At 41.7% G+C, this 10514-nt stretch overlaps 1 protein-coding gene across 4 annotated transcripts in view; it reads right to left on the bottom strand.

Moving 5' to 3' along the window:
* Nucleotides 1–868: 868 nt before the first annotated feature.
* The window catches only part of LOC118886720 (speckle type BTB/POZ protein), a 67406-nt gene continuing 57760 nt past the window's right edge, over nucleotides 869–10514 (bottom strand). For 3 of the 4 annotated variants that reach the window (XM_036836827.1, XM_036836828.1, XM_036836829.1), the window contains 4 exons: nucleotides 8166–8221; nucleotides 7545–7667; nucleotides 3378–3520; nucleotides 1968–2112 (listed from right to left, as the gene is read on the bottom strand). In XM_036836827.1, the coding sequence (XP_036692722.1) occupies nucleotides 1968–2112; nucleotides 3378–3520; nucleotides 7545–7667; nucleotides 8166–8221 (467 nt within the window). Of the gene's footprint in view, nucleotides 2113–3377; nucleotides 3521–7544; nucleotides 7668–8165; nucleotides 8222–10514 lie in introns of all 4 variants that reach the window. The other variant, XM_036836830.1, reaches the window with a different exon arrangement.

Below are 10514 nucleotides of genomic sequence, written 5' to 3'. Positions count from 1 at the left end.
CATCAAGTTGTTGGGACGTTCCAGTGAGATATTGTACAGGAAGGTTTGCTGAAACGTGAGCAGTGCTGAGCCAGTGCAGTTACCTGATGAGACAAACCGTGGTGTACAGGAGACCCTGGGTGCGCCCTGGTCCCCAGATCCACGTGCTGATCTGGAAAGTGAGGACTCAGGAGGCACAGGACGGCAGCCAGGACATGGAGAACTGGGCACGTGCTCACATAGGTGACACTTAGGAGGAAACCGAGAAGCGCAAAGGAGTGGTTTCTAATGAGCAAATCCTGCCTTTGATTATACTGATAATAGGTCAAATAATACACTCCTTGGCCCAATGGCCAATGGTTCTCCAGTGTATCCCACTGCCCTGTCCAACACTGCTGCAGGAACGGCAGAGGAGGAGCCCCAGAGCATTCCTGTAAGCTCACCGGGAATCTGGACATTAACTTCTCTGCAAACACATCCAGTCAGTGACAGAACCAGTCAGAGATAAGAATTTCCCTTTATTAAGTCTCCACAGTCATGTCCCCTTGATATTTTTGTATTTACTTAAGGAGAAGGGAGATTGGGAATTCGGTCTTAAAACCTGTAGGGTGCAGGAAAGCCCACTTCCGTTACTCGCCTTGGCAGAAGGAGCCTGATCCCTTGGTAGGATGTGGCCTGTGAGATAAGAAGGACAGGGGACTGGCAGGTGCTGGCAGCTCACAAAGGGAACTTGAGATTAGGGAGACGCAATGAATTCCTACTGCTTAGACTTTTTGAGCATAATCTCTGCAAGCTAGAGAATCAAACTAGGCCTTCAAAATCCCTTAAGGAACTCAGACCCAAGAGACAAGCCAGGTGAGTGAAACAAAAGACCAGAGATACCACACAGTACAAAATAGTAATTATTTATATTTTCAAAAAGAAAAAAATTAACATTTGGAAGTTCTCCCCTGTAGGAAGAGGGGCGAATTGGAAGGAACAGGACTGGCTCCTATGCAGGTGGCAAGTCAGGTACGAACAGCTGAGCAATCTGGGCTGGGAGTTTTTCCACACAGCATTAATAATAAAATTTCCTTTTCTTTTTGCTCTGTTTTTGTTTTGTGTGTGTTTGTTTTTTAGAAAAAGGAACAGGGGAGAAGAAATAAAATCAGAGAAAAATGCCAAAAAACATTTTCCACAATATCTAAAAACAGAGAACCATAGTTTTTGTCAAGACAGTATGAATTCTGGATGAATTATTTTTTCCAGTTTTCAACACCAATAAAGATTTTTTTCCAAAAGCTACCACATCAGAATACTCATCTTCTAGACCAAATCATCTCCTTCCCCTTCCACCTCTGCTTGTTGTTTTTCATAAAAGGGTAACGGGACGTATTGTGTTCTTGCAAACAATAAGTGCTAACAACAAGAGAGCTCTTCTGATACTTGCATGGTGGTGGTGAGTTCTCACAAATACCCAAGTTTTAGCACAGCGGATGGACTAAAACTTCTCTCAACATAAATACTACTGGAATCCCAAAACTGATTTTTGAGAAATTCTGCAAAAATCCTTTCTTCTTTCCTTTTCCCTTCTCTTAAAACTAAATGTCCTTTTTTAATTTTCTTTTTGCTCCAGGCACCTGACGATCTGTTCTGCTCAGTCAGATGCAGACAGGTTTCTCCAAAGTACCACCGCTGGGATGTCCTCAGGGCTAGCGCCTAAACTGAATCCCCACAGTATCAAACTCGGCCAGGCCAAAGAGAACACAGTGACGCAGCAACAGGGTTTTCATTAGGTTGAACAGCCCCGAGTCCCGGGCCCTTCCCTCCCCCTACCCCCATTTCCCCCAAGTTTATTTAGTGCTGTTTTAAAAGTCCGGGGCCACGATGCAGTCTTTTCCCCCCACAACGGAGTAAAAGCTCCACAGATTGCGCTGTCTACCTGGTGGTTTGTGGCAGCAACAGTGGCTGCTGCTTCTGGAAAATAAACGGAGTCTTACAACAGGATCTTAGGACTGCTTCAGGCGCTTGCGTGGGGGTCCCAGAAACGGGCACTGTGCTGAAGCCAGAGAGCGGTACGCCTCAGCCACCAAGTGGGGATGTGACACCACCATTGACTTCCACCCGGAGGTCTCCAAGACATCCGAAGCATGACTAGGAGAAATGTGAGAGATGGGTTACCAGAGGGGTGAATGAAGGATGAATTAAACAGCCACCTAGACAGCCGAATTTCCCAGGGTTTGCTGTTATGGGTGTCAATGCAAGACGTACTCAGACAGAACCCTTAATATGCATGAGAATTTGCTTGTTAGACAATGTGCAGACAGGTGACCAGGTTACGACCGTTGTAACTCTGAAAACTAGGACTCTGAGACACTATGTTCTCAATTACAAGAGATGAAGTGTTCCTCAGGCTCTTCTCTACATCATCAATGCTCTTCATATTCGTTGGTGATGCTGACGAAGAGAAAGAGCAAGAGTTCTCTGGGTCCGACAGCTCTGAGCTCCCATCTGGCTTTGCCATTTACTAGTCCCATAACCACAAAGCAGGTCATAGCCTGGGGCCTAACTGATAATCGAAAAAGAGGGGCTAATACTCACACTTCACTGAATGGTTAACATCTAAAAAGCACCAAGCAAGTGTCCAGCACAGAGTGAGCGCTCAGGACAAGGAACACTTTGCTTCGAAACAATCTTACAGACTTAGAGGACATCATTTCCTGTTTTCAGGGCATTTTCTGTGTTAAATAATGTTTACTCACCTACCCTGCAACCTCTTAGACCTCTCACCCCCCAGAACTGCTGTTTTGAGGGCTTTATTAGTAGACCTGCTTCTCTTCCTGGGGTTTTTTCCAACTTTTGCTCCCCATCAGGCAAAGGAGTATAACATGTCCCACTGAGAATTATTTCAGAAAGTAATATGGTCATTTAGGATGAAGGAACAGATCTACTGGAATTTACTCTTCTTTCTCAAAACAGTTATTTTATGACCTCGTCTCCTGATTATGCCTTCCCTTTTCCCCATTCTGCAGTTGACCATTGGACACTCTTACTAACTCATAAAAATCCACTTCTGCTCTCCCAGAGATCTGCATGTCTTTTTTTAAGCCGGTGAGTGTGAAGTAAAGATACTATTGCTTTAGGGGACACAACTTTTTCAGACCAGCAAGTTGTCATTTTCATCAATTCTGATCCTGCAAGGCAGTAATACACTTCTTCACTCACCAATCAGACTATACTGATGAAAGCAAAACCATTTTTCACACTGTCAAGCTGAAGGAAAAGATGGACACTCTCTACCTACTACTAAAAAGCTTAATGAAGCTACTCACCTGTTTCACTCACCAATTCAAAGTCTTCCTTTCTCATTCGTTAACTAACGCAACTACCCTGAAAGAACTTTGAAGATGACAACTCACTAGTTGATGAAATCCACTGCCTGAGTTTTCAACTGATCTGCGCTGTGGAGGTCAGCCAGGATGAGAATTTCTGCGGCGTTCTCCACGGAGAGGTTACTGCAGAGGGCATCCTCACACATGACCTTTAAACGCTCCAAGGCATACTGTAAAACACAAGCGTGGCTGTCGTCAGAGCAGGAATGGCTCTGGGCTGACTGCTACTGAGGTTGTTTTCTTCAGCTGTACCATCACGTAACTGGATACCTTAACAAAACTGCACAGACCATGAAAATGCTGCTACTGCAATTATAAAACATAACCATACTCCGAAGGCCGAAATAAACAGCCAAGATAACTTGCATAGCTGCCATTCAAGCTCTAAAGTCTATTAGAAAAATGGCAATTATGGAATAGACCCATATCTTCAAGTTTTCCCCTACACCGACTACCATTAAAGTGTCTCTTAAACCATCAACACCTACCCTTACAATGAGGCATTTCTCTGCTTCAAGTCAACACGGACATTACATTTAAATTTCTGCAATCCTTTTATTTAGAGCCAGACTAGGGTGCAAGCACAGTCCTTTCTACTTAAGCATTGTCACCAGCCCAGCAGGATATTCCAACTGTCCCATCAGGCTGTGAAAAGGAGCCCTGTGGTGACTTTCACCAGCATCTCTACCACTCGTTATTCCTGAATGAGGGTCAACCAAAGGCCTCCTTTTCAACAGAAAAGGATAAATGGAGTCCTATCTTACTGGGGTTGAGGTTAAGATTCTTAAGGTAGAACAAAGCAACAGAGACCCTGGATCCAGTTTCAGCCTAAAAACTTCCTATTTTCCAAGTAAAGGGTATAAATAAATGTTTTGGAAATGAAGGCCTAGGTTAATATTGGGCACATCTGATCTACTTGATTTGTTTTGATGCAACTGTACTACTTGCTCTCAAATATATTATGAACTTACTAAGGAACTTCAGGGAAAAGGGGGAGGAAGGGATAAAAGAAGGCCCAAAATAAAATGTCATTAATCAGTTCATAGGAGAATGGTTTGCTCTGAGAGTATCCACAGTCTCCGTATAGGTCCCATCTTGAGGGCCTGAGAACTCAATGACACAATAATACTTCTTCAGGCTGAATCATGATGATCAAACCAAGACAATTTTATTGTTATGAATTCTGGGTGAGGAGGCATATCTGCTGGCACTGTGATCTCCTGCGGCAAAAAGAGAGTTTTATTGGTTTTGGGTGCAGCTTTAATTTCTTACATTTGAGTAACTAGAAAACAGTTTCCATGGAAAACAGGAATGACACTACACAAGAAAGAAATTTGGCTGCCGTTTTCATTTTAAAAGACTGAAAAAGGTTAAGTAAATGTTCAGTCTTCACACAGTGCTGCACAGAATATTCATCTTATCCTTTCTCAATAAAATTCTTTTAAAAGAACTTTTACTGTGAATAGCTCTGATCCCTACTGCATAATTAGACAAAAGTAGCCATTTTCGTCCCTTGGGGACAAAGTTTTTTTTCTTAATTATGCTTCTGAAAAACCTGCCTAATGGCAGAGATTGAAATTTTGTCTCCTAGGCCTGGGTTATATGTTTTGTTTTGTTTTTGGTCTAATTACACATGTCCCCAGGAGACTGGAAAAACTCAGAAGAAGCTGTTTTAGCCTCTTGGGTAAATTCTAGATGTTTAGATCCTTCCATAAAAATTTTCTTATTCTGTTTTCCTGAAGCTCACAAGGAGGTGTAAAGGTAAAAATGTTTTCAAATAAGCTCAGAGCAAGGACTGTCTAATGGGAAATTTTGAATGGAATTTGAAAAACACACCCTTCAGTTACTTCTCATTCATAAATTTAGAGCACTGCTGTGGTTCAACTGCTTTAACTACCACATTGTACTGAAAAACACCAACCTTAGAATGTCAGTTCAGGCTGACCGCCTGCTCTCTGTACTTACAATAGGTTCCCAGTAGGCTCTCTGGCTGAGGAGCAGGAATGAAAACCCAGGGACACAGATGTCTAACCCTGGCTCTGAGAATGTACAACTCTGAGTTTTAGTATTTCTGTCTAAAACTTGGACCTTGTGATGCTACTCATCCTTATGGGAGCTAGAAGATGAGGGGGATAAATGCCTGGTATGTATAAGTACAAGTGACTGCTTCATTGAAAATCAGAGGACGGGGAATTCCCTGGCAGTCCAGTGGTCAGGACCCTGTGCTCTCACTGCCGAGGGCCTGGGTTCGATCCCTGCTTGGGGAACTAAAATCCCACAAGCCGCGTGGTGAGGCCAAAAAAAAGAAGAAGAAGAAAAAAAAAATCAGAGGGCGGATGAGGCAGAATCATTATAAACTCATGTTTATAAAAAAGCAGCCATTTGGGCTGTGTATTCTACTTCCCCAGAACTCACAGCAAATATTTTCTTTCCGTTTCCACTGAAAGCAAGTTTCCTCTGGTCAGAACTGAGCTAGACTGGAAGGGTATAGGATGTTCACATTGCTTAATTGTACTTAATAAAGTCTTGAAAGGTGATAAGAAAGATACAGCTATTATTCAATCCTTTTCACTGGTAGCACTGATTGGGTTTACATGCCTCATCCTCTACAAACACTCCAAAAAGATGATCAATAAAGATAAAACCTCCACTGTAAACACACTCTCCTCAGGGGTGCTAAGGGAGAAGGAAGGAGATTACTCCCGTGAGTGAATCCTGAGAAGGCTCTAGTGCTCTCAGGCCAGAGCCAGCTGTGCCCCTCAGGTGGGTGCTGCAGCATCACGGCAGGAGAAGGAGGCACCTCCAGCAGAGAACCATCTTTCTCATGGGGTCTACCGCTGGCCGGGTTTAAGCTCTTTAACACCCTTGCCTCAACTGCCCCCCAATGTAAGAGAAGATTCCACAGGATAAATAGCAATCCTTTTACACACACACCCGCCCCCACCCCCCAGTCACGTTTCCTCAGACCACAGGGCCTTGGAGGAACAGGTCACTGCTCTCTCTGGTCTATCTACACAATGAAAGTCAGTTTCCCAAAGTGTGTTTTGGGGAACACTAATCCCCAGAGGTGATCCTTGAGAAAAGTAACTCCAGGGTTAACTAAATTGGAGAAATTTGTCTGTTACATTCTCTTTTACAAAACTAACAGTACACACTGACATACTAAAGGTTCTGAGAAAGGTCCTGCTATAAAAGAGCAACACAAAAAACCCCAATTTGACTTGGTGTTTCATTAACCTTTTCCCCTCAACCCGATTTTGGGAATCACCAGCCTGTTGTTTTAGGTAATAACCATATTTCCTTAAGGCTAAGATCTACATTTTTATTTTCACACTTTAACATTTCTCAAATTAAAATGTGTCTTATAATCAAAGCATACATTTATTGTAGTAGTATCTCTTTTTTCCCAAAGATCTATTCATCATCTTACAATTCTGAATATGGTATATTTCAATAACTTCTAAGGTAAAAGCTGAAAATGCTAATAAGCAGGATACTAGGTAAAAGTTATTCTCTTACTGACAAAGTTTAAATAAAAGTTAATGAACTCAAGAACATTTTTGTAAATTACAAAGCCAAATTATAAATTATAAATCCAAATGTTAGTATTATCTGAATCTTCAAAATCACTGTGGTTAAATTTGAGACTGGCAAGAGAAGAGAGGTAAACATCAACTTATCCTTCTTTTCCATAGTTAGGATGGCCATATAATTTACCCTTCAAAGCAGGATACTTTTGAAAATAAAAAGGGTGCTATCAGTAACTGTGTTGGAACACAAGTGTAAACCAGGACTGTTCTGGCCAAACTAAGATATATGTGGGACTTCCCTGGTGGCCCAGTGGATAAGTAAGACTTTGCGCTCCCAATGCAGGGGGCCTGGGTTCAATCCCCGGTCAGGGAACTAGATCCCACACGCACGCTGCAACTATGAGTTCACATGCCTCAACTAAGAGCTCGCATGCTGCAACTAAGGAGCCCGCCTGCCGCAACTAAGAAGCCCACGTGCTGCAACTAAGGAGCCCGCCTACTGCAACTAAGACTGGTGCAACCAAATAAATAAATAAATATTAAAAAAAACAAAACTAAGATATATGTTCATCCTGCCCACAAAGCAACATAAACGCCCAGTCATGAAACTCACGAGGTCACCAAAACTCCTAGTCTTGTTATTATTTTCCTGTTCTTATCTCACCTTGTCAGCAGCTGCCAGCAAATCATCAGCCATTTTGTCGAGGTTCGGAGCCTTCCCCGTGTAAATGAAGCACATCATTTCCTTAAAAACTTCAGGCTCCACATCATTGATTTCAACCCGATTCTATGCCAAAGAAACTAAAAATGAGAAACATTCCAACAGAACAAAATCTCTAAACAATTTTCATGATTTTAACCTCTGATGAAGAGAGGAGCTTGTATCATTTTAAATCTAACACGAATGGAAAAGTTCTCTTTGCCCTATTTGACTGTAATAGCCTTTTCTCCCATCATATGTACCACCTTTGTTTTCTTAAATACAATAGTAAGACAACTATATCTTTGATTTTTCACCTTTCTTTTCCTCAGTAGAAACACATGTCTAATACCCTCACCCAAGACTATTTGGATGACCTGCCTGGAATAGTGATTCTGCTTTACCTAGAATGCTTCCAGACTACCTCTCTCTGCTCTCAGAAATTGTCTGTTCAGGGAACTGTACTCCATTTTAATAACATAATAAGACAAAAAAAACAGGAAAATAAATCTGCTGCCAAATTGGGAAATGATCTGATTCTAGCCACCTAGCTAAAAAGACGTTATCTGTATCCTGTTAACATACCTTTTTGCTTTCCTCCATTTCATGTTCAAACATGGCACTAAAAACTGGAGAACGAGCTATAAAGTGAAAGGAAAACAGAGACAGATATGGTTATCACACCAAAATCTCTTGGTTCTTCTGTTATGAAGAAGAGATCATAGAGATCATTTACTTTTTTTTCTTTTTTGGCCGCACCATGTGGTTTGTGGGATCTTAGTTCCCCGACCAGGGATTGAACCTGGGCCAATGGCAGTGAAAGCGCCGAGTCCTAACCACTGGACCGCAGGGAACTCCAGAAGAAGAGATCATTTCTTTCCTGTCCCACTACTACAGAAATGGTCTTTTATATCAAGTTATGCCAGAATTAAAAATTACTTTCTTTTTATATTATATAATAAGTGAATAATTATTATATAATACATAGGGAAAAAAGAAATCACTTCTTTCAAAATAATTTTTATTGGCTCCATTCCAACCATTCATATTTCAAGGAGATTACTCAAATTACCTATGTTAGATGACAATGATATCCTCTGAGTAGAATCTTGGGGTTCAAATGGAAAGGTCCTTCATGGTCTAAGCAGGGTGTCCTAATACCTGCATTTTTTGCCTGGAACAATGATACCTACCTTCCTCTGCTTCCATGGACCACACAGCAAGGAGGTCAAGAACAGGGGCTCAATGGCATCCTTAGCTAGATGAAGTGTAGCTTATTTATGGCAGGCTGTCTGTTCCTCCAAGCCATGCATTATCAACAGAGATGATAACGCCCCCAAAGAGGTGAAAACAATCTTAGGGTATCACAATCACTTGTGGCCCTTCAGATCTTAACCCAACTAGACAAAATCTTATTCCCTAGTACTTAATGTCTCTTAATTTTTTTCCTTAGGGGTGGGAATAATGAAAAAAGATTCAGAAACAGTGTTTAAGCCATGCCCATTCTAGTCTAATGAACACCATGAAAAATAAGTAAACTTAATTTCAACCATGAAAGTAATAAAATGGCTAAGAACTCAATTTATCATGTCCAATAAATCAGGGGTTTTGGTGAAAGTTGAGACTACCAACCTCTACCTAAGAGAGGAGGAACAGATGGAATATATAGAAGGAGTTTCAGCTAACAGGCACCTGAACTTTGACCTAATTTATGTCAGAAAGGACTATTTAGATTTGCCATTTTCTAACCATATATCTTGGGCAAAATCAAACGTAACCCTCTGAACCTCGATATTTTAATCTATTCCAAAAGAATATCAGTTCTCATTGTTCTTATCTCTGAAAGGCTATAGACTATAGGTACTCTATAATACATTACAGAAGCTGAAGACTAAAGGACTGGTGCTTTTAATAAAGAGGGAAGGGTCCAAAGCAGCAATATGCCTAGAGGGATCAGTGGATAGAGAGAAGCTGATGTTATTGAGAATAAATAAAATAATCTAGGGGGACTAAGTAGAGTGAAAAGAGAACTAAGGCAGACCCTTAGGGAATAACAATGTTTAAAGGGATGGGTGAAGAAGAGGGAGGCCACACATTAGAATTAGCCAGAATCCGCCAGAGAAACCAGAAGAAAGGAGTCAAATAATATATAAACTAAAGAGTCCCTCAAACTTAGGACTAGCAGGTCATGTACTTTGGAAAACCGCTTTTGTGGCATGGAGGCAAACTGAGGATAATTGGGAGAAAGAATAGAGAGAATGAATATTTTAACTCAAGAAACTTAGCTCTGGAAAATAAAGAGAGAATAACTAGAGGGAGAAGCTTGAGCGTGTTTACAAGCTGAGCGTAAACAGGCAATAGAGAAGAGATGGCAAAGATACCGGATAACAAGGGTCTAACTGGCAGAGTCAGGCTTCTGAGAAAGGCAGCATGAAACAGAACAACAGTAGAAAGTAGTCTGCTTTGGACCACGAAGAACACCTCCTCCACTGAGAATGCAGAGAAAATGTAGGTGAGAGCAAGAGCCGAGGGAGAAGGGCCTTGATTTTCTCTTGGAAGCAGCAGCAAGGTCATCTTTAGGAGGTGGAGATTAAAGGGAGTGGTAATAGTTTGAAGTGTCTATTGAGAAAAAGAAAAGGAGCTGACTATGCATCTGTAGAAAGAGGTCTCGGCAGTGCCGAGCGCCTAGCTGAGCACAGAGGCACGAACACAAGAGTTAATGACTTCCTTTAGCAAGTCTCAGTAACACCTAGTTGAGAGAGGGAACAGGAAGATGGTTAGACTGAGCCAGACAGAGGTTTTGCCAGGTGTGTACTTTAGAATGACAGGGCTGAGGGTCTTGGTAAGAAATCTGTTGCCTGAAGGTTCATGTGATTTCCTCTTACATCTTTTGGCCTGAATACAAGTTTGTGGCTGAAAGCTATGCTTCCCTGT

This window comes from Balaenoptera musculus, chromosome 20 (genome assembly GCF_009873245.2).
Source record: "Balaenoptera musculus isolate JJ_BM4_2016_0621 chromosome 20, mBalMus1.pri.v3, whole genome shotgun sequence".
Classification (NCBI taxonomy): Eukaryota; Metazoa; Chordata; class Mammalia; order Artiodactyla; family Balaenopteridae; genus Balaenoptera; species Balaenoptera musculus.
The sequence above is the reverse complement of the archived record's forward strand: the minus strand, read 5'-3'. Positions and strand labels throughout refer to the sequence as shown.